Consider the following 17,703-nt stretch of genomic DNA (forward strand, 5'->3'; position numbering starts at 1 on the left):
GTCTTTTCGTGAATTTTTTCACGGTGTTTGTGTTTGGAATGGCACGGTTACTATGGGAGATTCAAAATGCTGTCAAAATGCAAGTTATGTAAGCGTTTGTATGCCAATTTTAAATCTGTAGAATGACTTTTAACCATAATGCTAATCGACTGACTGGACAAATGACTTCTTCGGCAAATGACAGGAGTGGCAAGGAGTGTCATGTTAGATAAAAATGCTTGTACCTAGGCTATTTCTAAGGTGTAAGGCAGACAGACCAGTAACTTTTATTGCCACACAAGGTGCCACCGGTGGATTCAAAACGAGTAGCCTAACAATTATTTACATGGCCGTAGTTGCATTTACAAACATATGGGTTTTTTTCTGTATGAAATCAATAATATGTCAACAAATGGTGACAGTGAGCAAAATAACCTTAGACGGGAAGTTGACAATGGCTTATCAATAGGCATAAACACAATGTATTTCTATGTTAACAGTCCTCAAAGATTGAATTGAATCAATTGAATTGCATTGAATCAAATTAATTAGATTGACCTCAGCCGGCAGTGCCTCTACTAAGTAATATAGACCAAATAGGCTAATATAAAACAATAGTCTATCGTTGGTTAGGCTATTGGGTTGTTCGGGTGTTTCTTTCTTATAGACGACCTTGGCATGGGATTTTAATGAACTTGCGTGAGCAAGCTTCTCACTCGCACTTTGACTTTTTCCTCATCTGTGCTTCAGAAAACCACACGTTCTTCCCCAATGTGTGCAGCCGTAGTTCTCGTTCCGTACAGCAGATGGCAGCATATTTCTGTTCTGGACTCGAGCCCTTAAGGAGCTGTCCTTGGTTCTGAAATACCGCATACAGGCTCCACTCACTTTGGGAATGAGCTTATTTGTCCATCACATTTCGAATGACATATATTATGAATTAAATACCATTTATACTTCAATTATTTTATATCACATTGCTAAATAATATTCGTTTTTGTACTTTGATAAATACATATTTTGTTGTCATCATTTGAAGAGAATTACTCCCCCTCTATGTCCAATGAAACGCGTTTTCAGCTTGCAATTAATTTCAAACAAAATATCAATCGACTGAAACAGAAAACGTTTATTTTTATTTGATAAAGAAATAGTTACTCACAATGCAGGAACCTACTTTAGTTTATTGCACAATTTGATTAGGCTACAAGAATATATCGCAAATAATGAGAAAATATTTGTTTTAAAGTAGAAAAGAAACAGAAGAGGGAGAAGCTCCGCTCTTTATCTTTATTATGCAGCTATCGAAAGGACTCCACAAGGGAGAGCAGAGAAACACAACTCCGCGGCCACCTCATGCAATGGCCGTCTGACGTATACCTACTGCTGCTGGTAGCTTATAAATGAATTCACGTCGTCACCAGGCGCAGATCATTTGCAGGACCAGTGAGCGTCCCGACCGTCAACAAACACATGCGCACACACACACTGGTACCAGTACGCGTCATGCGTCCTCGGAACGAGGGAACAGGCACAGGAACTCCGATGGACCCCGGTAGAACTCACACCGGCGCCAGCACGAAGGACTGACTGAGCCTCCAGGTTTCCCATTTGGTTACCGGGTCCAGTCCTACCGGGTCCAGTCCTACCGGGTCCAGTCCTACCGGGCGTCCCATGCCCCTGACGCACTATGGATTTTATAAACAACATCAGTGACAACAGCAATTCGACCACAGACTTCCCCGACGTCGTGGATGTCATTCCAAAGTGGGGAGACAATGAGAATTCAACGGGGTCTAGAAGTGTGCCTGAGGTAGAGCTGAGTTACCAGGTGGTCACCTCTCTGCTGCTCGGCGCGCTCATCCTCTGTTCCATATTCGGCAACGCGTGCGTCGTCGCCGCCATTGGGCTGGAGAGGTCGCTCCAGAATGTGGCCAACTATCTGATCGGCTCGCTAGCCGTCACAGACCTCATGGTATCAGTTCTGGTACTACCCATGGCAGCCCTCTACCAAGTCCTGAACAAATGGACTCTGGGACAGGAGATATGTGATATATTCATCTCCCTGGACGTGTTGTGCTGCACGTCGTCCATTCTGCATCTGTGCGCAATTGCCCTGGACAGGTACTGGGCTATCACGGACCCTATAGACTATGTGAACAAAAGGACACCCAGGCGAGCCGTGCTGTTAATCAGCGTGACTTGGCTGATTGGGTTTTCAATCTCCATTCCTCCAATGTTAGGCTGGAGGAAAGCCGAGGACAGGGCGAACCCGGACGCCTGCACCATCAGTCAGGACCCGGGTTATACCATCTACTCCACGTTCGGAGCATTTTACATCCCGCTTATCCTCATGCTGGTCCTCTACGGGCGGATATTCAAGGCTGCCAGGTTCCAGGTTTGGAAAACTGTAAAGAAATCGGAAAAGGCAAAAGTGTCGGACAAGTGCTTGGCCGTGTCGCCGGCTATTTTCCACAAGAAGATCAATGGAGAGGCGGGGGGCAAGAATTGGAAGCGCAGTGTGGAACCTACATTCAACTCCCCGTGCGTAAACGGCTCGGTGAAGCACGGGGAGGACGGCGAGTCGTTGGAGATCATAGAAGTGACCAACAATTGTAAGAACCACCTTCCTCTCCCCAACACTCCACAGTCCTCACAAGGGTTTGAGAACAGGAACGAAAAGAACACGGAGGCTAAGAGGAAAATAGCTCTGTCCAGGGAGCGGAAAACGGTCAAGACGCTCGGTATCATCATGGGCACTTTTATTTTCTGTTGGCTGCCGTTTTTCATCGTGGCGCTGGTCTTGCCTTTCTGTGCGGAGAGTTGTTACATGCCAGAGTGGCTGGGCGCCGTCATCAACTGGCTGGGCTATTCGAACTCTCTCCTAAACCCCATCATTTATGCCTACTTTAACAAAGACTTCCAAAGTGCTTTCACTAAGATCATAAGATGCAAATTCCACAGACCGTGAGACATTTAGTCGAAAAGTGTTAGCGTTAACTTCATTCCAATGAGTTAATAAAACACAAAAAATAAACATGTTATTTTCAGGGACAGTCTCTAGCCTACGGTGTGAATTAGAAACAGAATAGCCTACGGCACATATACAGTGAGACGTGGAGAGAGACAGGAAGTATATTTGCATATGCTGTGTAAGCTGCTCCTGTCTAGCATATTCGATATTGTAAATATCTGAGAGGCTTCGTATTCCCATGCAAGATGTGTCATTCAAATACTATGTTCTGAATTCATACATTGCCATCCACGAGACACGCGCGCTGCGTTGCGACTACGACGCAGGGTTTCTGTCCTAGATCACACCAAGCTTTGTAGCACTGAAACAATAAAAAACTATCGAAAACTACAACTTCTGATTGTAACTTCTACTCTTTGCGCACAAACAGAGGAAAGCGTTCAATGACATTTGTAAAAAGAAAGAAAAGGAAGAAAATACATATGAAGAGTTTATTTCCAAAACGCTATATTGATATATTTTCCCACATGTGTGTTTTTGTCATAAAAAAGGATTGCGTTCTGGCACCATCATGTGTGTGTAAAATATGACTGTTCTCTGGATTATTGGATTTTAAATGTGTTTTTTGCAAAGCGCTATATATCCATCCATTGTTTAGCTGGAATGGAATGTTCGTATCCTGTATATTTGATTGTGATATGTGGTTGTCTCACCTAGCTATCTTAAGATGAAGGCACTTACTGTAAGTCACTCTGGATAAGAGCATCTGCTAAATGACAAAAATGTCAAATGTAAATGTTTTACATACAGATAACATATTACTCTATTGAATAATTTGTAATTTTTTTTTTAATATTGATGTCACAAATGTATCATTTGTACAGTCCTTTATTAAACATGTGGTTATTTGTTACATTTGACTGTGTACAACCTAGCAGTACTACTTATTTCTGAGAGTGAGGCAGATATATAGCGTTTAAAAAAAGCATAATTATTTGTCTCTTTGAAGTGAAACCACCAAGCGATAAAAGATAAAGAAATACATGTCTGTCATTGAACAACCCCATGCCATGATTACATAATGAAAAAATACACCTATTTCTTTCATATTTTATTTCAACAATAAAAGCTCATTTACAATCTTTTCTGAAAATGGATATATAGCGTTTTGGATGAAATTTCATATTTTGAGATTAAATTATCTGAGTATAATTTGTTTTTCTGGAATTATTTAATTTCACGAATGGAGAGGCAAACTCTTTACGCAATGTTGAATGAATCATAGATCTAATACAGACACAGACAGTATAGTATATGTTGGACTGAATATGAAGTGGATTTGGGAGGTGTGAGATATTTATGTTAGTGGGCGAGAGAGTTATGTATTGATCTGCACAGTAAAGAGGTATTGAGTTAAACAGTTCCAACTTCTATCAACTCTAAGGCAGAATGAGATGTGCAATTTTCAAAAACGGAAACAGTTAAGATATGGTATCAAGGACTGGATCTTTCTGTCACGCATGCACGCACACGTGCGCACGCACACACACACACACACACACACACACACACACACACACACACACACACACACACACAGTGGTTACAGAAGAAGGCAGGGGCTTTGGTTCAGAGGTAGCTGTAAATGGAAACAAAAGCTCGAGGCACCTTGAAATGCATTCCAATAAAGATTCTAACCACATATGGAAATGCATTACATGGATTCTAACCACATACAGAAATGCGTTACATGGATTCTAACCATACATGTAAATGCATTATGTAGACCAGAACCTTTCATATAAATATTAAACAGATCCTAGTTATCCAGAAATGCATTGCTTTCAAATCGCAAACTCTATGGCACCTAAATAAAATACAACAGAGAAAGACAGAAAAAGAGAAACAGTGGGATAGGTTACTCATTATCTTACAGAACCAGCACTGACTCCCAGCAGGCATCACAGCTGTCAGGTCTAGAAGCAGTGGTCATGACGTGGGTGTAGGAGGTAGAGTGGAGAAGCATGGAGCATGTCTATTCTCCCCTGATGCAACCTGAAGAAAAGGAAGACAATTGACATAATTGCAGGCAATATATATGAGATATGAGATATGGCATGACTTGCTCTTTTAATTACGGGCTTATTTTGTCATATGTTAGCTGTCAGTCAAACTAACCTTAACCATAATGAAAATATACACCTGACCTCAGAACAGTGGAGTAACTTTCCCTAACTTTGGGGATATACTATATCAAATCAAATCAAATTGTATTAGTCACGTGCTGAATACAACAGGTGTAGAACTTACAGTGAAATGCTTACTTACGAGCCCTTAACCGACAGTGCAGTTTAAAAAAATACAGATAAGAATAAGATAAAAGTAACAGGTGTTTAAAGAGCAGCAGTAAAAAAATAACCTTATATACAGGGGGGTGCCGGTACAGAGTCAATGTGCGGGGGCCCCGGATAGTTGAGGTAGTATGTACATGTAGGTAGAGTTAATTAATGAATTAAAATGACTATATGTCCTCATCATGTTGCCACCAGGGTTTAAACTACTCTAAGGGGTACCCTGCAATGGTGAGCTCTCACGAACTTTCCTGGAGGTGCCTGCTTATTGAAAAACATATCCAAGTTCAACTTTAATGACGAGAGCTGGCTGTCTTCTCCACAACACTCATAGAAGTGCCACATGGTCTTAGTTATTATGGGGTTACACTGATGTGTTCAAATCCAATCCAATTTTATTCATTACATACTTGGTAAACAACAGGTGTAGACTTGCAGGGAAATGCTTACTTACGGGCCCTTCCCAACAATGCAGAGAGAAAGAAAATAGTGAAATTATAGAAAAAGAAAACACATAATAACAAAAGTAATAATAAATACATTATGTACAAAAAAAGTTAAGATCAACGCAAAACACACAACACAGCAGAATTGGTCAGGAACCCGTAAAATGTCTGCTATCCATTGCAGCGCCATTCTTTTGCTTTGGGAATGTCCAGCAACCTTAGCTACTCCATGGACGTCGTTGTCGGTCTTTGCTTACTGGGGTGTAGCCTGCAGTGTCTGCCCACAATGGAATTTTATGAATGCCCATCCATGTGGTAGGCCTACCATTTGTAAAACAGGCAGTGTATTATATTTGTGTCTACATTGAACTGGTAAAAGTAGATTTTGATATGATTAAGGGGAAAAATGACCCTATGAGGGTGTTGTGCCTGACCTTAGTGGATTTGGGAGGTATGAGATATTGATGTTAGTGGGTGAGAGAGCTATGTACGGGTGTTGTATTGATCTGACGTTAGTGGGTGAGAGAGCTATGTACGGGTGTTGTATTGATCTGACGTTAGTGGGTGAGAGAGCTATGTACGGGTGTTGTATTGATCTGACGTTAGTGGTTGAGAGAGCTATGTACGGGTGTTGTATTGATCTGACGTTAGTGGGTGAGAGAGCTATGTACGGGTGTTGTATTGATCTGACGTTAGTGGGTGAGAGAGCTATGTACGGGTGTTGTATTGATCTGACGTTAGTGGGTGAGAGAGCTATGTACGGGTGTTGTATTGATCTGCACAGTAAAGAGGTATTGAGCTAAACAGTTCCAACTTCTATCAACTCTATCTAAGGCAGAATGAGATGTACACACACACACACACACACACACACACACACACACACACACACACACACACACACACACACACACACACACACACACACACACACACACACACACACACACACACACACACACACACACACACACACACACACACACACACTGGTTGCAGAAGCAGGCTTTGGAATGGGTTTAGAGGTAGCTGTCAATGGTAAGAAACATTTGAGGCACCTTATTGTACCAGGTAATATGTAGAATATCGGAGGACCATGAATGTAAGAAGAAACCTTAGGTGCTGGCTTAAGGCCCATAGCAACTGCTACAGAATGTCCGATCAGAACAAGAATGAGGCGGATGTCCAGGTTAAGGGGGGTTTAAATGGATCTAGTCCATGGGAGGAAATTGTCAGCAGGAGGAAAAAACGGGTAGTGCTCATCAGGATGGGAAAAGCATGTTTCTGACCACAAGGTGTGCTGGGGTCCTACACTAACTGGAAGCTAGGCCGCTGATAGGCTGAACGAGATGTGGTGATAAGTAATTGGCATGACCTTGACCAATATGACACTAACAAAAGTGGGGGTCCTCTGAATAGGAGACTGAGCTGCCTGACTAGAACTAACTAGAAGGGATGGCTAGAATCAGCTGACTGATGTTGGCTGTTTTAACAGAAAGTGAGAGATGACATAGCTAGTACTCTTATCTGGAGAGTGTTCCATATTGAGGTTCAGACCTCCCATCCTCTCTGTAGGTGTTCTCAACCTGTCATAGTGCCCAACACCTGCTTTCTGCTCTCTTCCGCCCGCGCATCTCTTTGTTCAAACACGACACACACTCCTGACCATGTAACAACTTCTGACAGGCAGGAATGACAGACTTGGGTTTCACCAAAAACTATTTTGTCTCTGCAAAGGTTTTTCAAACTTCTAACAAAACACACCGTTCACTAAACTTTAGTTCAAAGAGCAGACTCTCTCTTTGTTGGTTGCCTTTTCAGTTCTTTAGAGGACGATTTAGAGGATCACGATATCTTACTTTATCTAGACAATGTATGTCAATCCCTCCCAAAATATCTGAAGATCACAGACATATTCAGCTCTCTCTCAAGTTATAAAGTAAATCTAACCAAATCAGCCCTACTGCCTCTCAAGACCCCGATGGAGGACTCCATCTCTACTTATGAATCCCAATCATTTCCCATTTTAAATATTTGGGAATAGATATATTTCCTTCCTTAGATAAAACCATTGCCAGAAACTTTAACAGAACACTCAAATCAATTACATTTGAACTCAGTAGATGGACTAATATCCCAGTTGCTTTAACTGGCAGAATATCTATTGTCAAAATGAATATAGTGCCACGGCTCAATTTCTGTAGTTCAATGCTTCCCTTGTTTCCCTCTTCTGGCTATTGGGATGAAATCCATAGTGCGGTTTCAAAATGTATATGGCAAAGTTAGCGAGGCTAGACAAAATTAACAAACTTGCAAAGAGGGAAATATGTAGGAGAATTATCCAAATATCCAAATTATCCACATTTTTAAAAATCTACATATAGCCAGGGATACAATCCAACACTCCAGTCTGCCAGATCAGAGGCAGTCGGGATGACCAGGGATGTTCTCTTGATAAATGTGTGAATTGGACCATTTTCCTGTCCTGCTAAGCATTCAAAATGTAATGAGTACTTTTGAGTGTCAGTGGATTAAAAAGTACAATATTTTCTTTAGGAATGTAGTAAAGTAAAATTAAAAGTTATAAAAATATAAAAAGTAAAATACTTAAGTACTTTACACCCCTGCCAATAAAGTTTTGTTGATTTCCATTGACTCTGATTAGGCCTTACTTCCTCATTCCTATTGCCTTATATTGCAGATGTCTAGCTCTCCATCACAGAAGGTGCTAGGTTTTGTGAGTGAGATCCTAAACTTCTATTCAAGCAGATGAAGGGGGCTGATGAAAGACATTGGTGTGATGAATGTAAAATCTATTGCCCAACAGACAGTGAAGGGAGAAATGAGGCACGACATTTCCTTAAGAGAATCAAAGAGAACTTTGTAAGCACAATCAGAAGCATTCACAGCTCATGGTTTCTGATATAACAACCTATAAGAATCCAACTGTATAAATGATGATGTATTATGCTCTGGTTACTAGAAGGATTTACTAGCCTATGTTACTGTAACTCTGGAAGTTTTCACTTTGAATTTAGATAGAGATCCATAAAGAGCGTATCTGTATGTTTCAAGCATGGTCAAAGTCAAGGATCAGGACCAACCTGCAAGGCATCTGAGTAGCACTCTGCAGCTAGAGGAACGATAAAGAGGAGGCAGATGATGAGTGTGTGTGTGTGTGTGTGTGTTGTTGTTGTTGTGAACCATGGGATGGATGTAACTCTCACCCCTGCTGAGCTACAGATGATCCTGGGCGGAGAGAGCAGGAGGCCAGAAAAACAGAGATTCGACGTGAGGGGAAGAAGAACAGAAGGGGAAGAGCTGAGTGACGTTGCAGCCAGCAGAGGATTGCAGAGCCAGCCCCCGTAGTGCCTACATCAGCACCCTTGTCACCGAAGACAGCGTAAGCAGGGCCAGAGATGTAGCCTGGCAAAGTACCGAAGTAAGTGGTCGAAGGATGGACCATGCAACATGAACTTCTTCCAGACCCCTCCTTTGACATCCTGCTAGAGGTCTATAGGTGCAATGAAGAATGGGACTGGGACTGGGGGGACTAGTAGGGACCAGATATAACTGGTTTTAATGGAGTGGTTGAATAAAGGGACATTTCTGTGTAGTATGAGCCTGATGTAAGGGGAGGAGTGTGTGAGGGAGGCATTACAGTATATACTGCAAGTATATACTGCCATATTTTTTACTGCTTTTTTTAAGTTCCACTTTTTGTAACATTGTGGTTGGGGTTGGAGTTTGTCACCTTTTCAGAATTCTTCTAGACATCAGTTAGAAGTAAGCCTCCTTTCTTTACTCACAGGGGCAAGGTCATATATTTGTACTTTTCTTAGCTGGAACAGGATTGGGTTTCCTCAAGGTTGGGAGCTAGGGTATTCATAGGGTAGTAGACTCATTGGAAAGGGTTTTTGCTTTAATAAAAAATAGGCGGTGGATTTCCTCTTGAGGGGCTACTGCTCAAAATAGAACAGAAAGCTTCCTCTCTTTGTCACAGTGAAATAGAACAGAAAGCTTCCTCTCTTTGTTACAGTAAAATAGAACAGGACGCTTCCTCTCTTTGTTACAATGAAATAGAACAGAAAGCTTCCTCTCTTTGTCACAGTGAAATAGAACAGAAAGCTTCCTCTCTTTGTTACAGTGAAATAGAACAGAAAGCTTCCTCTCTTTGTTACAGTGAAATAGAACAGAAAGCTTCCTCTCTTTGTCACAGTGAAATAGAACAGAAAGCTTCCTCTCTTTGTTACAGTGAAATAGAACAGAAAGCTTCCTCTCTTTGTCACAGTAAAATAGAACAGAAAGCTTCCTCTCTTTGTTACAGTAAAATAGAACAGAAAGCTTCCTCTCTTTGTTACAGTAAAATAGAACAGGACGCTTCCTCTCTTTGTTACAATGAAATAGAACAGAAAGCTTCCTCTCTTTGGTACAGTGAAATAGAACAGAAAGCTTCCTCTCTTTGTCACAGTGAAATAGAACAGAAAGCTTCCTCTCTTTGTTACAATGAAATAGAACAGAAAGTTTCCTCTCTTTGTTACAGTGAAATAGAACAGAAAGCTTCCTCTCTTTGTTACAGTGAAATAGAACAGAAAGCTTCCTCTCTTTGTTACAGTGAAATAGAACAGAAAGCTTCCTCTCTTTGTCACAGTGAAATAGAACAGAAAGCTTCCTCTCTTTGTTACAGTAAAATAGAACAGAATGCTTCCTCTCTTTGTCACAGCGTGGGTTCATGCTTGGGGTGTCTATAGAAGGTCTTAGGATATTAGACTAAGACTGACATGGTGAATATACCTTTCATCTTGTGGGACACTAAGGCCCATCACGGTGAGTAACTCCAGGTACACAGGTGAAGGGTTTCTGGTGTGCACCCGTGGGTGTAAAGACAATATTTATTTAATGATAACAGTTGCAGAGCAGAGAAAGTATACTCACCACTCAAGTTCCCCGGTTTTTATAGTCCTAGGAGAGCCTGATAAACTATGGGTCACCCTACCCCTGAGCTGGACATCCCGCTGAGTGGTTTAAAAAAAAAAGGTTTCTCCCACCCCAGCTGTCGGCCGCCGAGTGCTAAGCCGGCACCGCGGTTGGTATCAGCGGGTCACTAGGATCGGGACTGGGCCTGAAGGGCAACATCCGTAGGTAATAGGCCTGAAGCAGGGGGAACCTAGGCTAACTCATTAATCTCAAGGGAGAGGCGTACTGTTGAGTAATGTGAATGGACAGCAGCAGTGCAGGCTCTGTGGCAGAGTCCAAGTCTGCCCATTAGTCTCTGTCACAGACGGGCATAGGCCTGCTGATCCAAAGGATAAGAGCTGCTTCACACTTCATCATCCACATACAGGCCTTGCAGAAGAGCCTCATTAGATAAGCACCACTCAGATTGCAGGCTAAGGAATATGCAATGTTTATTTGACCACTCCACTTTAATAGATAGATCTACACTTACACATACAGCGAGGGAAAAAAGTATTTGATCCCATGCTGATTTTGTACGTTTGCCCACTGACAAAGAAATGATTAGTCTATAATTTTAATGGTAGGTTTATTTGAACAGTGAGAGACAGAATAACAACAAAAAAATCTAGAAAAACGCATGTCAAAAATGTTATAAATTGATTTGCATTTTAATGAGGGAAATAAGCATTTCACCCCCTCTCAATCAGAAAGAGTCAAGATCACTTTCAGAGTCCAGATCACTTCCTGAGTCAAGATCACTGTCAGAGTCCAGATCACTTCCTGAGTCAAGATCACTTTCAGAGTCCAGATCACTTCCTGAGTCAAGATCACTTTCAGAGTCCAGATCACTTCCTGAGTCAAGATCCCTTTCAGAGTCCAGATCACTTCCTGAGTCAAGATCCCTTTCAGAGTCCAGATCACTTCCTGAGTCAAGATCCCTTTCAGAGTCCAGATCACTTCCTGAGTCAAGATCCCTTTCAGAGTCCAGATCACTTCCTGAGTCAAGATCCCTTTCAGAGCCAAGATCCCTTTCAGAGTCCAGATCACTTCCTGAGTCAAACACACACTTACAAATCTATATACACTGTGTGTGTGTGTGTGTGTGTGTGTGTGTGTGTGTGTGTGTGTGTGTGTGTGTGTGTGTGTGTGTGTGTGTGTGTGTGTGTGTGTGTGTGTGTGTGTGTGTGTGTGTGATAATGCAAAATATGATGTGATGAACAGTGGCAGAGTCAGACTTTTGAGGAACAATTTGGCTGCATAAGTCTAACAAATGGTATTGCTAAACTCATGTGCTCAGTGTGACAGTAATCCAGCCCTGCTGTGGACCACTGTCAGTTAAAATAGCATATTAAAAACTCCACGGGGAGAGCGCAGTACGAAATCAGATTCAAAACAGCTTACTCTCTCTCGTATCACGCTCTCCTCTTTGGTCCTCCTCTCTAACTTTCTTCCCATTGATTCACTCTTTCCTCGATCTCTCCATCCTTCTTTCTCTCTCCCTCCTCTCTGCACCTTTCGCATTCACTACCCTTTTAACAGGCTCTCTCTTTCTCTCTCTATCGCTATATATTTCTAGTTCTCTCTTAATATCTCTATATTTTTCTAGTTGTCTCTCTATCGCTATATTTTTCTAGTTGTCTCTCTACATCTCTATATATTTCTAGTTGTCTATCTATATTTTTCTAGTTGTCCCTTTCTCTATATCTCTATATTTTTCTAGTTGCCTCTCTCTATATCTCTCTATTTTTCTAGTTCTCTCTCTATATCTCTACATATTTCTAGTTGTCTCTCTCTACATCTCTATATATTTCTAGTTGTCTCTCTCTACATCTCTATATATTTCTAGTTGTCTCTCTATATTTTTCTAGTTGTCCCTTTCTCTATATCTCTCTATATTTCTAGTTGTTTCTCTCTACATCTCTATATATTTCTAGTTGTCTCTCTCTACATCTCTATATATTTCTAGTTGTCTCTCTATATTTTTCTAGTTGGCCCTTTCTCTATATTTCTCTATTTTTCTAGTTGTCTCTCTCTATATCTCTATATATTTCTAGTTCTCCCTCTATATTTCTCTATTCTTCTAGTTGTCTCTCTCTATATCTCTATATATTTCTAGTTGTCTCTCTCTATATCTCTCTATATTTCTGTCACGTCCTGGCCAGTATAAGGGTTAATTAGTTTTGTAGTTTGGTCAGGACGTGGCAGAGGGTATTTGTTTTATGTGGTTCAGGGTGGTGTGTTTGTTTAAAGGGTGTTTGATTTAGTATTTCTGGGTTTTTGGTTGATGGTCTATGTTTATGTATTTCTATGTGTAGTCTGGTGAGTGTGTTTCTATGTTGTGTTGATTGGGGTTGGGACTCTCAGTTGAAGGCAGGTGTTGTCTATCTGCCTTTGATTGAGAGTCCCATATATTAGGGTGTGTTTGTGGTTGTTATTTGTGGGTGATTGTTCTGTGTTTCGCCTTGTGCCTTACCAGACTGTTTTTGTTGATCGTTCGTGTTTTTGTTATTTTTGTACGTTCATTTTGTAGTTAATAAAAGTCAAGATGAGCCTGCACATGCCTGCTGCGTTTTGGTCCTCCTTAACCGACGACAACCGTGATAGAATCACCCACCAACTATGGACCAAGCAGCAGAGGAAGGAGCAGAGGGACTTCGAGTTGGACTGGCGGTAGAAGTGGACCTGGGAGGAAGTTCTGGACGGGGCCGGACCTTGGCACCAGGCTGGGGATTATCGCCGCCCGCAGTGGGAAATTGAGGCAGCCAAGGCAGAGAGGCGGAGGTACGAGGCCATGGACGCGCTGAGGGAGAAGCACGAGAGGCACCCCCAATAATTTTTTTTTGGGGGCACACGGGTAGTTTGGCTAGGCGTAGGAAGAGCCGGAAGCCAGCTACCCGTGGTTATATGGAGGAGCGTATGGGGTGGAGAGCGCTATGTTTCTCTGAGAAGCGCACTATCTCACCCATACGCACGCACAGTCCGGTGCGAGTTATTCCAGCCCATCGCAGGTGCCGTGCTAGAGCGGGCATCCAGCCTGGTAGGAGGATGCCTGTGCAGCGCATCTGGTCGCCGGTACGCCTCCGAGGACCAGGCTACCCAACTCCCGCTCTACGCACGGCTACCATCAGGCCCCTGCACAGCCCAGTCTGCCCTGTACGAGCACCCCGCTCATACAGGGCTACTAGTTCCATCCAGCCAAGGCGGGTTGTGCAGGAGGTAAGATCTAGACCGACTGTGCGCCTCCATAGCCCTGGGTTTCCAGCTCCTGTCTCTCGTGCGGACCCGGAAGTGCGTCAACCCAGTCTGACTCGTCCTGTTCCCGCTCCCCGCACTAGCCTTCAAGTGCGTAAACCCAGCCCCGCCAGTCAACAGTCGTCGGAGCTGCCCGCCAGTCAACAGTCGTCGGAGCTGCCCGCCAGTCAACAGTCGTCGGAGCTGCCCGCCAGTCAACAGTCGTCAGAGCTGCCCGCCAGTCAACAGCCGTCGGGGCTGCCCGCCAGTCAACCATCACTAGAGCTGCCCGCCAGTCAACAGTCGTCGGAGCTGCCCGCCAGTCAACAGTCGTCGGAGCTGCCCGCCAGTCAACAGTCGTCGGAGCTGCCCGCCAGTCAACAGTCGCCGGAGCTGCCCGCCAGTCAACAGTCGCCGGAGTGGCCAGACTGCGCTGAACTGCCGGAGTGGCCAGACTGCGCTGAACTGCCGGAGTGGCCAGACTGCGCTGAACTGCCGGAGTGGCCAGACTGCGCTGAACTGCCGGAGTGGCCAGACTGCGCTGAACTGCCGGAGTGGCCAGACTGCGCTGAATGTCCCGAGTGGCCAGACTGCGCTGAATGTCCCGAGTGGCCAGACTGCGCTGAATGTCCCGAGTGGCCAGACTGCCCTGAATGTCCCGAGTGGCCAGACTGCCCTGAATGTCCCAAGTGGCCAGACTGCCCCGAGCGGCCAGACTGCCCAGACTGCCCCGAGCGGCCAGACTGCCCAGACTGTCCCGAGCGGCCAGACTGCCCAGACTGTCCCGAGCGGCCAGACTGCCCAGACTGTCCCGAGCGGCCAGACTGCCCAGACTGTCCCGAGCGGCCAGACTGCCCAGACCGTCCCGAGCTGCCAGACCGTCCCGAGCTGCCAGACTGGCCAGACTGTCCCGAGCGGCCAGACTGCACCGAGCTGCCAGACTGCCCCGAGCGGCCAGACTGGCCAGACTGCCCCGAACTGCCAGAGTGGCCCGACTGCCTGGAACGGCCAGAACCGGAGCCACCTCCTGATATAGGTGGGTTGGGGAGGGGGGGTGTAGCACAGTGCCGTCGTTGACGGCAGCCACCCTCCCTTCCCTCCCTTTAGTAAGGGGGAATTTTTTGTTGTTGTTGTTGTTGTTTGGGGTTGTTGTTTTTTTTGTTTTTTTTAAGGTGCTTCCGGGGTTAGCACCTTTAAGGGGGGGGGGGTACTGTCACGTCCTGGCCAGTATAAGGGTTAATTAGTATTGTAGTTTGGTCAGGACGTGGCAGAGGGTATTTGTTTTATGTGGTTCAGGGTGGTGTGTTTGTTTAAAGGGTGTTTGATTTAGTATTTCTGGGTTTTTGGTTGATGGTCTATGTTTATGCATTTCTATGTGTAGTCTGGTGAGTGTGTTTCTATGTTGTGTTGATTGGGGTTGGGACTCTCAGTTGAAGGCAGGTGTTGTCTATCTGCCTTTGATTGAGAGTCCCATATATTAGGGTGTGTTTGTGGTTGTTATTTGTGGGTGATTGTTCTGTGTTTCACCTTGTGCCTTACCAGACTGTTTTTGTTGACCGTTCGTGTTTTTGTTATTTTTGTACGTTCATTTTGTAGTTAATAAAAGTCAAGATGAGCCTGCACATACCTGCTGCGTTTTGGTCCTCCTTAACCGACGACAACCGTGACAATTTCTAGTTGTTTCTCTATCTCTCTATATTTCTAGTTGTTTCTCTATCTCTATATTTTTCTAGTTGTCCCTTTATCTATATCTCTCTATTTTTCTAGTTGTCTCTCTCTATATCTCTCTATATTTCTAGTTCTCCCTCTATATTTCTCTATTTCTAGTTGTCTCTCTCTCTCTATCCCTATATTTTTCTAGTTGTGTCTTTCTATTCGCCTAATTCTGGAATGTCACAGTGATCGTGGTGAGTTAGTTGCAATTGTGTTTCTATTTCTGGCAACATTTGTGCGACGCTAGCGCATGCTAGAGGCGGGAGGCAAAAGAGGCAAAAGTGGTACTTTTAGTTGAGAGTTTGATAGTTTTACACTGACAGAACTGCACAAAATCCTAAATTCGATCAACATGACAAGCATTGTATGTTCAGTACGAGGCTGTCACAATAATTGGATGAAGAGGAGGCAGTTTTTACAACAAAAATGTTTTGAACACCAACCTCTATGACCTCCTAAAGAGACATAGTCTTTGCGGCTCTGGCTCAAAGCGTTGAACCTAAAGAAACCACCAAAACGTCTCTTTGTGTGCTCCTACCACTTCTCTGACAAGAAGCCTACAGTGGAGCATCCTTACCCAGAAAAATGGCTTGGCTACGATGCTCCACTCGTGAAGAAGCGTCGGGCGTTGGTCAGGCGTTGGTCAGGCAGTCATCAGTGACAGGTAAACGCTTGAGCAGTTTGCCTGCTCTCATTGTGTGTCTTCCTCTTGCTCTTGTATCTAAGCAGTCTCATAATAGCATAATTTATCTCCTCTACAGCTCAATAAAAAAATCCCTTTTTATATATGCTTAATTATTATGATTATTAAATATTATTAGGAGCGTTCATGCAGTTTTGTGTTTTATTATACGGTTTTGACCACTGACAAGTTTAACAAGACATACTAATTTCTTAACAGATGACAGGCTCAAGTGTTCACCAAATTGAAAATGGGAATTGGCCAACACAGATAGAAGGAATGGATATGCCTTCAGACAACTACAACTACAGCTCAGGTGATCATGTAAAGCCCACTACCTGTGAGGCAGGGACACAGTGCCCAGCAGCACCTCTACAAAACCCTGCTAAGGAACGAAGCACTCTGTCAACTGCATACAGGCTTGTCTCTTGCTGCCTTTTCTACCCTGGCGGAACATCTTCTACCCCTCTACAAAGGCAGCTTTCAGTTAGACCTGACAGACCAACTTTCGATGACACTGATGAAGCTGAAGCTCAACTTGCTGCAGCAGGACCTTGCAGAAAGGCTTGGTGTTTCCCGGAGTATTGTCAGTCGAGTGATTAGTTATTGGATTGACGGAAGAGAATCTGAGGGAGTACATTCCATGGTTGCCAAGGGAGACCATCCGTGCTACAATGTGACAATGTTTTAAGGACCACTACCCAGGAAATCAAATCAAATTTTATTGGTCACATACACATGGTTAGCAGATGTCAATGCGAGTGTAGCGAAATGCTTGTTCCTCTGGTTCCAACTACGCAGTAATATCTAACAAGTAATCTAACAAATTCACAACTACCTTATACACACAAATACACACAAATGTAAAGGGATGAATAGAATATGTATATATAAATATATGGATGAGCGATAGCATGCGGCATTGGCAAGATGCAGTAGATGGTGTAGAATACAGTATACACATATGAGTTGAGTAATGTAGGATATGTAAACATTATTAAAGTGGCGTTATTTAACGTGACCAGCGATACCTTTATTAAGTCCATTTATTTAAGTGGCCAGAGATTTGAATCTGTATGTTGGCAGCAGCCTTTCTATGTTAGTGACGGCTGTTTAATAACAGTCTGATGGCCTTGAGATAAACAGCTTCTATCAGTCTCTCGGTCTCAGCTTTGATGCACCTGTACTGACCTCGCCTTCTGGATGATAACGGGGTGAACAGGCAGTGGCTCGGGTGGTTGTTGTCCTTGATGATCTTTTTGGCCTTCCTGTAACATTGGGTGCTGTAGGTGTCCTGGAGGGCAGGTAGTTTGCCCCCGGTGATGCGTTGTGCAGACCGCACTACCCTCTGGAGAGCCTTGCGGTTGA

The 17,703-nt window shown here is 43.7% G+C and overlaps 1 protein-coding gene across 1 annotated transcript; it reads left to right on the plus strand.

The window, feature by feature from the left end:
* The first annotated feature begins 1,354 nt into the window (after positions 1-1,354).
* Positions 1,355-3,592, plus strand: LOC115200468 (5-hydroxytryptamine receptor 1A-alpha-like). The gene has a single exon (XM_029763565.1). The coding sequence runs from the start codon at positions 1,670-1,672 to the stop codon at positions 2,948-2,950; it is 1,281 nt and encodes a 426-aa protein (XP_029619425.1). The 5' UTR covers positions 1,355-1,669; the 3' UTR covers positions 2,951-3,592.
* Positions 3,593-17,703: the final 14,111 nt, after the last annotated feature.

The sequence above is a fragment of the Salmo trutta genome, chromosome 9 (assembly GCF_901001165.1).
Source record: "Salmo trutta chromosome 9, fSalTru1.1, whole genome shotgun sequence".
Classification (NCBI taxonomy): Eukaryota; Metazoa; Chordata; class Actinopteri; order Salmoniformes; family Salmonidae; genus Salmo; species Salmo trutta.

Coding starts and splice junctions, on each gene's coding strand:
- LOC115200468 (XM_029763565.1), top strand. CDS start 1,670: ATGGATTTTATAAACAACATCAGTGACAACAGCAATTCGACCACAGAC.